General features: G+C 50.4%; 1 protein-coding gene across 2 annotated transcripts in view; it reads left to right on the top strand.

Annotated features, from left to right (window-relative positions):
- Positions 1 to 13,743, top strand: part of TENM4 (teneurin transmembrane protein 4) — a 737,235-nt gene that overhangs the window by 347,853 nt on the left and 375,639 nt on the right. For both annotated transcript variants that reach the window (XM_045817894.1, XM_045817893.1), the window contains exons 4-5: positions 3,242 to 3,535; positions 6,723 to 6,992. In XM_045817894.1, the coding sequence (XP_045673850.1) occupies positions 3,242 to 3,535; positions 6,723 to 6,992 (564 nt within the window). The remainder of the gene's footprint in view (positions 1 to 3,241; positions 3,536 to 6,722; positions 6,993 to 13,743) is intronic.

The following is a 13,743-nucleotide window of genomic DNA, read 5'->3' as shown; positions in this document are numbered from 1 at the left end:
TTAAGGCTGACTAGTAAGAAGAGCTGAAGTGTATTCATTCATTTCCCCCACAGACACTTCATGAGTTCTGTGGATGCCAGGCCTGCCCTCCTGGAACCACTGTCCAGGAGAGGGGCAGACACCTAGTTAGGTGGATATCCTATGGTGGAACAACATTCACAGAGGTGGAGAGATCACAGAATTAAGGTCCAGAAGGTGGCTCAGTGAGAAGGAAGGAAGATAGGCCGGACATAGAACACCGTTTTGACCAAGAACCAGGCACTCACCCCAAAGGCTCTGCAGGGCTGCAAGAGGGGTGTAAGCAAGGCAGTACCCTGATCTGAGCTTAGGAAATTCACCTGGCACAGCAAGTAAAGGGGATACTTTCTAGCGGTTATATCCACGTGCCGACTTCAACTACCTGGGTCAGAACTGTGGCTCCGCCGCTCACGAGCTGTGTAACCTTGGGCAGGATACTTCACCGTGCAATTTCTCACCTGTGATTTGCAGACATAGTACCTATATCACTGGATTGAAGTGAGCATCAAAATGTTTCCACACAGTATTAGTAAAAGTAAGTACTCAGTAAGTATTAGCTACTATTAATATTATGTTGGCTATTATTAATACCATTATTAGTATTGTGAATTATGAGTGACTACTATTAATAATGGCTAGTATTACCTGAGTGCTTACACTTATTATTATTGCTATCACTGTCACCAGGGATGGGTTGGAGATGAAAGGCCAGAGGTCACAGGAGCTAGACAGCAGTCACCATAAATCTTCATCCAAATTAGACAAGAACAGTGCTTTGGGTCAAAAGCTATTACTGGGTCATCAGTTTTGGGAGTCATAATCAACCTTTTAAAAAAAATTTATAGAGAATGAAATAGGAAATGTTAGAGTGCATTGCTCATTCTACAATAACTTTGGTGTGAATCTTATTTCAATTTTATATATTTAAACACACACTCACATACATAAATGTGTTCAGGTCACAATGTGAGATGTTTTTTAAATTATGAATTTGAAAGCGGTAGCGTCACCGGTCTTCCCTGTGCCCTCCCCTGGGGCACTCAGGGCACCGGCTTCTTGTCCCTCCCTGCCAGGAGGTCAGAGCTCAGAGCTCTCAGCTTGGGCCCCAGTAAGATTTGAGTTCCCTGTATCCGGGGTCATGCTGCTGTCCCAGCACTAGTTCCCGGGACTACTTTGAGAATTGGTCCTCCCATGTTGATTGGCTCTCATGACAACCCTAAGGCACTGTCACCTGTCTAGTAATGCTGGCTTTGCCACTAATTTACCGTGCGGGCTTGGGCAGGAGGCTGTTTGCCTCCGCGTCACTGTTGCCCCATGTATAAATGGGAATGAAAATCATTGTCATATATGCTTCAAGGTTATTACAAGGCACCAATAAAGTCACAAATGTTTGCATTCTTTTAAAATAATGGAGAACATGTAAAGGAAAGTCTACAGTAGATACCTGGGGCCCATGATAAATCCCAAGACACCCAGTGGTGACCTCAGACATTCCCTTGAGCAAAGTGAGGCAGCTTTTCAGGTTAGGACTTGCCACCCGTGTGAGTTGGTCCAGAGGGCTCTTTGAGGAGGACAGAGTTTGCACTGGAGCCAAGGCAAGAGCTGCCCAGGAGAGAGCCCCTGGGGCCTGGGGAGGGAAGAGAGCGCCTGCAGGCTGAAGGGATGCCTCAGATGTCCACGATTAAAGGCAGGGCTTGCAAACCACTAGTCCTCAGACCAAAATGACCCAAACAGTATGCTTTGTTTGGCCTGTGAAGTATTTTGAAATTCTAAAACATAATAATGGATAGCATTTAAAAATTATACATTTTACATCTAAGTCCACATTTCTAGCTTGTCTTAAAAAATCACAAGACACCCTGCACTCCTCCATCTCAGCATTGGCGGCACTGAGTGGCCACTGCCCTCTCGGACAGGCCCACCTCTCTGGCTGTCAGTGGCCTGACCCTCACCCGGGACCCCGTGCCGACACTGCCCCTCTCGCTCTGTGGTTTCTCTGGAAGGACAGGTACACAGTGGAATGTTTTGTATACCCATGTTCCTCTGAAAAGTGGAACAATGAAAGAAAGAACTGAGTAGGTTGTATTTGTCAAGAAACACAAGTGCTCTCATCAGACTTTGTGCAGGATATTCTACTTTCCTTCTGGGCTGACCTGCCGGCTACCCCAGAGCCAAAGGAAAACATTTGGAAGGATAAAGAGGGTGCTCTGACAGCTTTAAAATTATGGGGGTCAGTCTAGGGCAAAAGGGTCAAGGTGAGGAAAAGAGGAAAAAGGGGGATTAGAAGCTTCCCACCAGACACCCAGGCAACACCCAGCCATGTGGGGCAGGTACTGTGGCTGCTCCAGGTGCGGGTGGTGCCACCTCTGAGGTGGGAGTCTGGAGGTGAGGGGTCCTCCCTCCGGTCTGCAGAGCCAGCCTAGCGGGAAGGTTACTCTTAGGTTCCAGCCTAACTGGAAGGTGTAGTGAGAGTGAGAAGAAGGGGACATAACAGCACAGGAAAAACTCAGGCTTTAGAGCCAAGCAGACCTGGGTTCAGGTTCAGGCTTTGTAACTTACCGCCTCATGGCCTTGAATGTTTTTCTCCACTGTCAGATGGGGTTTGGTTGGCCAGTCAATTAACCCAATGTGTATTAGGCGTGGCAGGATTCACTGGAGGTGCAGTAGACCGGGAGTGAGCAAAGCAGGTGAAGCCCCTGCTCTCATGGAGCTTATATGTGTTAGTGGAAGAAAACAAACAATAAGCAAGTAATTAATTATCTGGAGGTGATAGTGTGGATTGGTTGTTTACACCTTGGCTCATTTGATTTAATGAGATAATGAATGCAAAGTGCTTACCCCAAAATGAATGGATACAGTCATTCATTTTACAAATTCTTAAGGAGTCACTGTTGCATGTCAGGCCCTGCAGCAGCAGGGACGTGATGGGAACAAACACGTGATTCCTGTCTAGGGGATTAGGAAGACTAGTGGCCTTCTTTAGCTTCCTCGACACACACCACTGGAGCAACAGGTTGAGGCATCTTCTTGGTGAAAAGGCGAAGGAGCAGAAAGACAGGATTCGTCACTAGCGGCTCTGGATGCAAGGATCTCTGCCTGTGTGGCCTCGGAGCACGAGGTCCTTCTCCGCAGCATTGCAGGTGGAATCGAGGCCCTGGGTGGACCGGGCTATTGTCTTTGCTTATTGGGGCTCAAGCTCATGCCCTTTCTTTCGTTTCCCCAGCTCCAGAACACTCAGCCCTGAGTGCGGCGAGGACCCTGTTCGTGGATGTGGAGGAGTGTGGGCCGGAGGCCATGGACGTGAAGGAGAGGAAGCCATACCGCTCGCTGACCCGACGCCGCGACGCCGAGCGCCGCTACACCGGCTCCTCTGCGGACAGCGAGGAGAGCAAGGCCCCGCAGAAGTCCTACAGCTCCAGCGAGACCCTAAAGGCCTATGACCAGGATGCCCGCCTCGCTTACGGCAGCCGCATCAAGGACATGGTGCCTCAGGAGGCCGAGGAGTTTTGCCGCACAGGTGAGGGCGGGCTGTGGGCAGAGCACAGAGCAGGTATGGGCGCAGGTGTGCCCGGGTGCATGGGCACCACGTCAACACGAAGTCTGCTACTTTGGCACCTGTATCTAGTCAAAGCCTGCCCTATAGTTCATTCTTAGTTCCTTTATTTTCATGGTCACCCACTCCATAGGGATACTGAGGCAGTTAGAAATTGGGCTCTGTGTGGTGTCAGGCGGCCTGAGGTTGAGTTCAGAGCCTCAGGCTCTCCTCTGAGCCTCAGTCCTCACCCACTGGGTGGGCATGAGTGGTCTCCCTACTGCACTGAATTGTTATGAGGATCAATGAGGTGATGTGTTTCAGTGGTGAGTTGTTACCACCAAGTGCTAAAAAAGTCTTAGTTACCAGTTTTGTCATTTGTTCACTTATTCATTCAACAAACAGCACCTTTTTGTGTCAAGTACTGCCCTGACCTTGGGTGGAAGCCATTTCTGAGAGAGAGCTAAAAACTTGGTCGTTTGGGCACTGTCCTGGCTCCCACGCCTTCATTTCCTGCACACCGTGGTTACTGAAGTCTGTTCACCCTACTCCAGAATACCTTTCAGATTTGTCTCTCTTCTCCACCCCCTCTACCACTGTTCCAGTTCAGGCCACTATCATTTCTCTGGGAGGGTCGACCGCAACTCTCTCTGCCCAGGGCTGCCCCCCATCAACTAATCTCCACTCTGTAGCTGGAGTGAAGTTGGAAATGGCTCCCCATTGCCCTTACCCTGAGCTCCTTAACCTAGCTTAGTAGGGCTTTCCCCAAATTCATTTGTCTTTTGGAGGATTTTATTGCCTGCCTCTCCACCTCACCACCCATGCTCCAGACCCACCAGACTGCTCATTATATCCACACCTGCCATGACACATGTTCGCTCCCCTGGTGCCTCGGCGTTTCCTGTTTTTCTGCCTGTAGTGCCTTGAGCCTTCTTTGATGCCTCAATTCCTGCATGTTCATGCAGCCCTCCCTGATTCTGCCCTGTCCACTTCCCTTCTACAGACAGGGTTAGCCAGGCATGGTGCTGTGTAATTTATATCTGCTTTGACTTTGTTATTTAATCCTTACAACACCACCAAGCTGAATCATTTGCCCAAGATCACAGAGGTAAGAAGAGCTGGGTACACCCTTCCCCTCCCCTGCATATAGCCTGACAGCTTACGGTTCCCTCCCACCCCCCTATACACAGGCCTGGATCCACATGAAAGCTGACTTGTTAGCCAGGCTGCCTCTCAAGCTTGAAAGATGAGGGCTCTTCCTCTCTTTCCCAGCTTGTGGGTAAGAGCTCACACACTGGCATTAGACCTGGATTTGAATTCAGGCTCTGCCAGTTACTACTCTCGGCCTCTTCCCTTGGGCAATGGGAGGAGGGTCAGAATTCATGAGGACTACAAATAAAGCACTTGACACAGTACCTGGCACGGAGTAGATGCTTCATGAATGCGGCCTACTACTAATTGTCATCTCTGGGTCTCACTGAGGGGAAGGGAAAAAGAGTATCAAAACTTTTCTTCAGCCCTGTCCTGTCCATAGTGATAGAGCTCGGTGAGCCCTGGCAGGTCCAGCTTGGCCTGGATGCCACCCTAGCACCTGAGGCTGCAGAAGGAGCCCCTTCTTAACTTTGCAAACAAAAAGCATTCTCATCTCACAGGCAGGCGCGAGCATTGCTGTTTACAAAATACTCTCTCTCCCATTACCTCCCTGGGTCCACAAAAATCCTAAGGGTAGCAGGTCAGAGATTATCATCCCATTTTAAAAACGGGAACATAGGTCCAGGTGATGTCACCAGCCCAAGACTGCTCAGCTAGATGTTGGGTGAAGTGGGATGTCAATCTGTATGTATCCTGGGCTCCTCAAGAGAGAGGCCAAAAAGACTTAAAGCAAACAGGAGGGTATCTTATGCTCGGTAAAATAAATCTTCTAAACTCACACATCAGAGGCACCAGGCGGGCTCAATGGAATCACCGAGCCCTTAGAGTCAACCCTCACCTTGCATTTCTCCAGTCCTGGGATGTCTCAGCTCACTCATACTGACACTGAGTCTGGATGCTTAAAAGGGTATGCAGGGGAAGTCATACGGAAATCAATGCAACCAGAGCTGTCTATTGCAAATAAATTTGATTTTTCACTTAACATACCTGTCATTCTTCATAATGTGTGACAGGTCTCCCTTGAGAGGGCTGGCCCAGAGCAGCGGGAATATGGGGTGGGGGTGGTGAATCGGGGGGTGGACAGGACAGGGGTGGGGAAAGGAGAGCAGACGGGGGCAAATGGGCATGCAGGACGTGTGGTGTGCTTCAAGGGTGGGAAGCAGACGGAGAGAATTTAGGCTTCAATGTGGAGTTTTCTCCTACTTAGAATGAGAGTGAAAGAGGAGAGCAGATTGGACCATGGCATGTAGGGGTGATATTCACAATATTTAGCATCTGGTACTGGCCAGTCAGAATGTCCTACTGGCCACGGGACAGCCCAGAGGGCCCTGCTGTGCTGAGCCTGCTGACATTAACCTTCTAGTGACTGCATCATGGACAGACTGGGAGGTGATCTCATCATGGTGGGTGAGGGCGTTGTAGGGGAAGGGGGATGATGTAGGCAGAGCCGAGGTTGGGGCCCTGGGTATGAGAAGGCTTGGGCATCAGTAATTGACCAAGCGCTATGGAACTAGTGCGTGACTTTAACCTCCGTGCTGGCAAGCACTGTGTCCCCACCCTGCCTGGAAGAGGAGGCCCAAGACCCTCTATTTAACTTGACAGACATTTATTGGGCCCCTTGAAGTAGCTGATTGTTTTTTCTGGGCACAGGGATTAGGAATGAGGAAGGCACGGTCCCTACCCCGGTGAGGTCTTCATCAGTGGAGGAGTCAGGCCTTGAATTCTGTGCCAGGCGACTGGGGCCAGTGGCTTTCAGAAGAAGAAGCAGTGACTTCTGCACAGGGTGTAGAACTGGAAGAGACCCACAGAGGAGGTGCCATCTGAGTTGGCCCTTCCTGGGAGGGTTGGAGGATTTGGGCTGGTGGGGAAGGGGCAGAAGGAGGCATCAGGCAGAGGAGAGGCATGGAACAGCACAGTGAGCTCAAAGGGCAGCAGTGAGCCCTTGGATGAGGGGTCAGGCTACTGGTGGGGACACCCCCTCCGCAATACCCTAACCAAGCTCACCTTGCTTTCCTCCCAGGAGCCAACTTCTCCCTACGTGAGCTGGGCCTGGGGGAGGTGACACCTCCTCATGGGACCCTGTACCGCACAGACATTGGCCTGCCCCACTGCGGCTACTCCATGGGGGCCAGCTCTGATGCCGACGTGGAGGCCGACACCGTGCTGTCCCCTGAGCACCCTGTGCGACTGTGGGGCCGGAGCACACGGTCAGGCCGCAGCTCCTGCCTGTCCAGCCGGGCCAACTCCAACCTCACGCTCACTGACACTGAGCACGAGAACACCGAGACCGGTGAGTGGTCCGCTTGGCCTGTGCCAGGCACGGGGGCGCAGGACCAGGTTTCAGCTACGTGGATTGTGTGCTCCATGGCGTGGGGCTCTGGTGAAGTTGGTGAAAATTGCTTTGCTCTCGGTGGTCAAAAGTGAGAACTTCTTGCACAGTCTCATGAAATACCCACCAACTGGTGACATGACAGAGATTAGGTCTCTGTTCTTTCTTTCCAGATTAGGAACGTGCCCTAATCTGATGAGGGAGCAGAGGAGCCAGGGGTTGCTGGAACGCACCCCTCACAGCCTATCTGCTAAGGCAGGAACCTCACTGATCCTGCCTGATTCCTACTCATGCAGACTCCAGCTTGCAGGGTCTCAGCAGTCCTGGGCGACTGCTCCGGATGCTGCCCCACCCACTAGTTTATGTTGACTAGAGGAAGGGTTCAAAACAAAAAATGTCATGTTGGGATGATTTAAAACTTGAGACCTTGCTTTAGGTTTCCCCTACCTGCAGATTTGGGGCAGTGCTGGCTATTCTGAACTACTTATTCTACTCCCATGTCTGTAGTCCCTTCTTCTAAGACCTCCTTTCTGTGGAAGAGGAAAGGGAGTCTGGTTTCAGAATTTTTCTGCTCACTCTCAGACATGACGGGCTCTGAATTAGCTGCAGCCCGCAGTTTGCTGCTGGTGGACCTCCCTTTCTCTCATGCTTTGTGCCCCACCCAGCCTCAGGCAGCTGGGCAGACCCAGGTCTGCACTGAGGAGGGTTCTGCTGGAGTCTGGCAGTGAAGACTCAGGGAGGGCCACAGAGACCAGGGGCAGCCCCTCTGCCTGGGGGAAGGCTTCTGCTTCTCAGAAGTCCAGTGAGGGGGTCTGCTGGTGCTTTGACCCCACAGGTGGGAGGGGGGATGTGGGGAGGGCCGTGTGAATGAGAACTGCAAGAGCCAAGCCTGGCAGCAGGGCCCCCTACTGGTTTCCAGCTCTAGCTACAGAGTTGAAGGCTTAGGTGGATTAGTCTCTAGAAAGGATGATCCAGCTGGGTTCCGTCCACAGGATGCAATTCCAGATCGGGGATCTTGCAGAAGACCAGGTAAAGTTTTGGTCAGATTTGGGAAGTCTATCTCCTTAAAGAGTCAGGGGCAGCAGAATTCTGTGTCCATTTTGCTACCCCTCCCAGATAACATGGCAGTTTTCCTAGGGAAAACTGGGCACTTGTCTGAGGGGAAGGAGGATGGCAGGTCATGGATAATGGCTTGGCAGTGTTAGCCTCCCCTGACCCCAAACCAGCACCCTGAGACAGCCAATGAGTCCAGCACCTGAAGAGCTACCCCGCCCTGCAGTGGGGAGCCATCCACACTCCCTCATCTACCCTCCCACCCAGGCCCAATCCCAGCCAGCAGCCCCCCCTTTCCCCACCGTCACCACGTGCTGAACCAGAGCACCAGTGTGATGTGTGAGGCCTATGCAGCAAAGTGATGTCTGATTAGGAGACAGGACACTTCTGTCCCATCACTGACCCGGGATGTGGCACCAGATAAGTTGGATCCTTTCTTTGAACCAACTTCAGTTTCCTCATGTATAAAATAAGTGATTTAGATGAAATCAGAATTTACTGTGTTCTCAGAATATTAATAGTTCTTGGATAGCAGGAGGGGTATTACTCTGTGGTCAAATAATGTAGGAAACACTGGGTTAAAGGAATTTACATCAGTTTCATTGTGTAGGACATTTTAGAGATTTTAAACTATGTTACTGGACATGCTGTCAGATACATTACCAAGGAAGGACAGAAGCCCCCTCCCCAAATTGGTCTGAGCATAGAACTCTCTATTCCCAGAGCATCTGCTTGGGTCCAAGTTCTAATGAACACCTTTTGGGTATAACTGAGCTGAATGATCTGCAGGCCTGTTCAGATCTAGGGCTCTATAATTCTAAGTGCTTACATTGAGATAAGGTGCACAAGAAAAGGATAATAATAGCATGAAGAGCTCATAGCCAGTTGCTGATTATCAGATCGCAAGCACAGTGCTCATTCCTTTGGTGATATGGTCTCATTTACTCCCTCTACAACCCTTGGAGGTAGGTTTTATTACCCTCCCCTCAACCTGAACAAAATGAGGAAACTGCAGCTCCAAAAGGTTAAGCAACCTACATAGGTCACACAGCTGGCAAGGTGGGACTTGAGCTCTGGCCTGTGTAACTCTAAAATCTTTACTCTTGTAGCCCTAGGTATAGTGAATTTCCTCTATAGCCAGCTTCTTGCTAGGGTGACAAATGATCACTTTTTCATAAAGTCATGACAGAGTGAGGTGCACACCGCCCACATTATTGTATATTCCCTGAGAGCTGAATTACTGCTGAATTAAGCCTCTGTTGGGCTATAATGACACAATCAATGAGCCTGAAGAGCCTCAGCCTTTGATAATGGGGACAGGGAAATGGCTGCTGCTTCCCCTGGCCTCGCCCCCTCTCCCTCCAATTATCCATTTCCATGCTGGCTGCCACACTCTAAGCCTCACTGTACTCAGGGAAGGTGGGCAGGCAGAGGAGGTGGGCACGGGAATCTAACAAAGAGCCCCTGGCCCCTGCATCCCTTCCAGAAGTGGGTTCCCCAAACCCAGACACCCCGAGGTGCCCATGCGCTTGTCCACTCTCTCCCAGTTGGAAGTTACATTAACAGCTTTGTTCTACTCAGGTCCAAATGACAGTGACTCACACTGACAGTAAATGAGCCATAGGAATGACTCCCTGTTATCCATTGATGAGGTTGATAGTACTCTTGCTCACACCATTGTCTCCTCAATTTACAGCTGAAGACAGACTCAGAGAGGTGAAGGGCACATGGGCCTCATCTAGTTGAGCTGGAGCCAGGCTCTCCTTCCCTCTGGCTCTTTCTCTTGCTCTCTGCTCCCTGTCCCCGACCTCGTCAGTCTTCCTCCCCTGCCCTCCTCTTCTCATCTTCATCCTACTGGCCCCTTTCTCTGTGATGAGAACTCAGATCTTACTCTCAGAACAGGGCTCAATTCCACAGGCCATGTAAAGCAACACACCACAGTGTGGCCACCTTTCAGGAGCAGGGGGAAGACATACCGAGGGCCTGTTGTGTGTTAAGCCGCTGCACATATGCGGTTGATTGCCATGAATCCTCATGACACCACTATGGTGTTTCCACCTCCCAGATGGGAGACTGAGACTCCAGAGAGGTCATCTGACCTGCCAGAGATTGCACAGACAGTGAGTCATCAAGTCAGCAAAGCTCGAATTTAAACTCAGGTCTCTCTGATCCTGTAGCCTGAGCCCTTTGCCTGGCTGCACTGGAATCATCGAGAGTGTTGGGCCTTCAGTTGAGGCCACCAAAAATGTGTGACCAGGTTTTCAGAGCTCCTTACCGGATACAAATGCAAAGCACAGTCCCCAGAAACTTCCAACCATGGGAACCGGACTCTGCCTCCACCCACACCCGGCCTTGCATTAGTCAATAGTAATTGTCAACAGTATTGATAGTGGTGGAGGCTTCTGCTGAGGTCACAGGGATGCTGCATGCAGCTGCCATCAATAATAACTTTTTATGGGGTCCATTAAAGCCAATTTCTGCCCCTGAAGGTTAATGTCAGCAGCTTTTATGTCACTGCTTAATATCCAAAATAAATACAGAATTGACTGGGTAATGTAAACACAAATCTTCCTCTTCGGGGCCACCAGGCAGAGCCAGCTCCTGCTCTGGCCTTTCCTGCTGAGTGTGGCCCGCAGGCTGGAGGGCAGTGAGGAAGAGCTGGCATCATCCATGCACACAGTTGGCACTCAATAAATGTTTTGTAGAAAGGAAAGGTTGCCCTGTGAACTCCATTTCCACCCACAGGGTCAGGATTACAGTGTCTCTTTTGTAGATTTGTTCTGTAACTTGTTCTATAACTACACCTAGTTCCTGAGTATACCACACATTATTCTAGAACAGGGTTCTAGATGGATATCGGGGAGGTGGTGATACGACAACCTTGTGACCCAATCTATAATGGAGGGATTGCAGGCAGTGTCACAGAAGGGGAAAGAACAGTGGCTTCATCCAGAGCTTGTGAGGACACCTGGCCTGAAACTCTAGCTGTGCCAGGGGTTACCCAGGGGTGCGAGAGGGAGGAAAGGGGTGTTCATGTTTAATGGGTGCAGAGTTTCAGTTTGGGGTGATGAAAAGGCTCTGAAGATGAGTCAGTGGTGAAGGTTGCACAGCAATGTGAATGTACGTAATGCCACCGAATGCACGTACCTGTAAAAATGGTTAAACCGGGCCAGGACTGGCCATTCCAGACCAGCTTCCCGATCATGAAATTCCAGCAGAGGTGGTGCTGTGGAGAGCAGGCCCAGGTCAAACTTCACCCAGGCAGTTTGAGGCAGGTGAGTAGAAGGAGGAGCTGGAATTATGGCCCAAGAGAAGCCAAGATTATAACAACAACAACAACAAAAGATGGTGCCAAGTGTCACATGTGGGAGGTAATACAAGGCTGGGAGTGGGCGCTAGTGGCAAGGTCAGAAACCAAGGTGATCAGCAGCAGGATGGAGGATGGTATGAGAAAGGGGCAAGGGGCGAGGTTCATGGCCACGGCCATGAACTGTGAGAGGGACTGTGGAATGTGACATGAGACAGACCAGTGCTAAAGAACTCCGCAGCTGAGCCAAGAAAGCTGTGAGGAGAAGGATTGGATGTGCCCCCTCCCCTAAGAGCACCTGGGAGCCCATTTCGGTCACAGAACATGAGAGTATCGAGGTCTTCCTCACTGCTAATGAGGCCCTACACACAGCAGGGAAGAAGCAGCTCATTTCCTCACCTGACACTGATCTGATCCCCACTGCCTCCATGTCCCCTTCTGGCTTGAGCCCCCGGCCTGTCTCCTGGACTTCTGCAGGAGCCGCCTACCTCGACAGAGCCCACTAGAGCTCAGTACAGCTTCCAGTATGGTCCTGTCACTCTGTGGCCCCCTGGTCAATGGCCTGCAGGCACCCCTACTCCACACCACCTCTTTGACCCCCTCCCCTCCTCTGGCCACACTGGCCTCCTTGCTGTTTTTCAGATGAGCCAGATCTCTTGAGCCTATCCTTCCTCTACCAAGATTGCTTTTCCTCCAGACGTCCTTAGCACTGTCTCCCTCACCTGCCTCAGAGGTCATCCTATCAGTGAAGCCCTCCCTGGCCATCATGTTTAGAACTGCAACCCCTCTTCCACCCTGGAACCCCCAACCCTCTTCCATAACAGTGATCATCTTGAAACACTCTATATAATTCAGTTGTTAAATTTGTTTATCATCACAGTCCCCATGGATGAGTGGGCAGGTTTGCCTGTCTTGGTCATGCTGGAACCGCACTACCTAAAACAGTAGCTGGCACATGGTAGGTGCTCAGCAAGTTCTTGGCAAAGAGCAGACAAGCCCTGTAACTTGCCAGCCTTCCCTCGCAGCACACCCTGCCCCCACAGTCACAGTCACACACCGATGCTCCAGCCTCATGGGACAAACTTATGTTTGTCCACTTCCATGCCTTTGTCACACGGAATCCTCTTTCTTCCTCCTCTTGGCCTGCCGAAGTCCTTCCTGCTTCTCAAAGCCCAGAAACCAGCACTTCTTCCATGGAAGCTTCTCAGGTACCTGCTGGCTAGAATTTTTCTCTTTAACCTCACAACCATAAATGTCCTTTCTCTAGCACATCACAATTCGAGAGTAGCCTGTTATGGTCTCTGGCTCCTGATCAGCTCTAACAGGTTGTGGATTCAGTTTGTTTTCTGGAACTTTCTAACACTGACAAAAGTTTATGTTTTAGCAACAGCTAGAATCATCTCTCAGATTATATATACTATATGCATTAAGCCAATAAAAAACAATTTCTACAGGACACACTGTAGAGTGTGGCAGTCAGTAAATAGGCACTGGGGTGAGGCAGATCTGGACTCAGCCCTGGACCTCCCATTCACTAGCTATGCAATCATCAGCAAGTCACCTAAGTCCTCTGGATCTCGGCTGAAATGTGGGAAAAATTGAGAGTCAGTGTCTTTAAGTTCTCTTCTGGCTCCCAGATTTGTAGGTGCTCTGACTCTACAGGACCCTCCCCAGTTCTTTTTGAAACTTGGGGCCTTACCGCCTTTATTACACGAATAACACTGTTCAATGGGAGATTCTAATTCCTTGAAAATATTGGACATCGGTGCATTCCTGGGAGGAAGTGCAGCTGGCTCACAAAGCCAGCAAATAGTCAAATAAGGGGATCCAATCCCTACTCCAGCTAAGGGAGCCTGGCATCCTGTCCCAGGTGAAGTACAATGGCTGGGGAGCTGCAGGAGGGTGCCCACTTAGGGAATTAATGATAGATCTTCTTATAGATTTTTAAAACCAAGTCTCATGAGCGTGAAGCCAGGAAGGGTAGAGGATAAATTGAGTTCACTTGGTAATGAGCTTCTTTCTTACTGTGCTTTGGAGATGCTCACCTAATCTCCTGACTTGAATAAGCAATTTGGCTGCCTAATTAGGTTAACCAATAATTTCCCTGTTGACACCCCAGCTGCTTGATACTTTGGGGGTAACTGTGATTCTGTTTGGGTGTTCCTTTTCTAAGTGAATTTCCAGTTTGCCTCTGAGATCAAAGCCCAGAGTAAATCCACAGTAATGGTCTGAGCCCAGACCCACAGTGCCTCTTCACGCGGCCTCTGCTGGGACGCCTCTCTGGTCCCCGTGGCTCAGTGGGATCCTGCCTGGCCTTCAAGCCCAGGTGCTTGCCACAAATGGAATGAAGGA

This window comes from Phyllostomus hastatus, unplaced genomic scaffold, assembly GCF_019186645.2.
Source record: "Phyllostomus hastatus isolate PE091 unplaced genomic scaffold, TTU_PhHast_1.1 phas_scaffold_317, whole genome shotgun sequence".
In the NCBI taxonomy this organism is placed as follows: Eukaryota; Metazoa; Chordata; class Mammalia; order Chiroptera; family Phyllostomidae; genus Phyllostomus; species Phyllostomus hastatus.
This window is presented reverse-complemented; position numbering and strand designations above follow the sequence as displayed.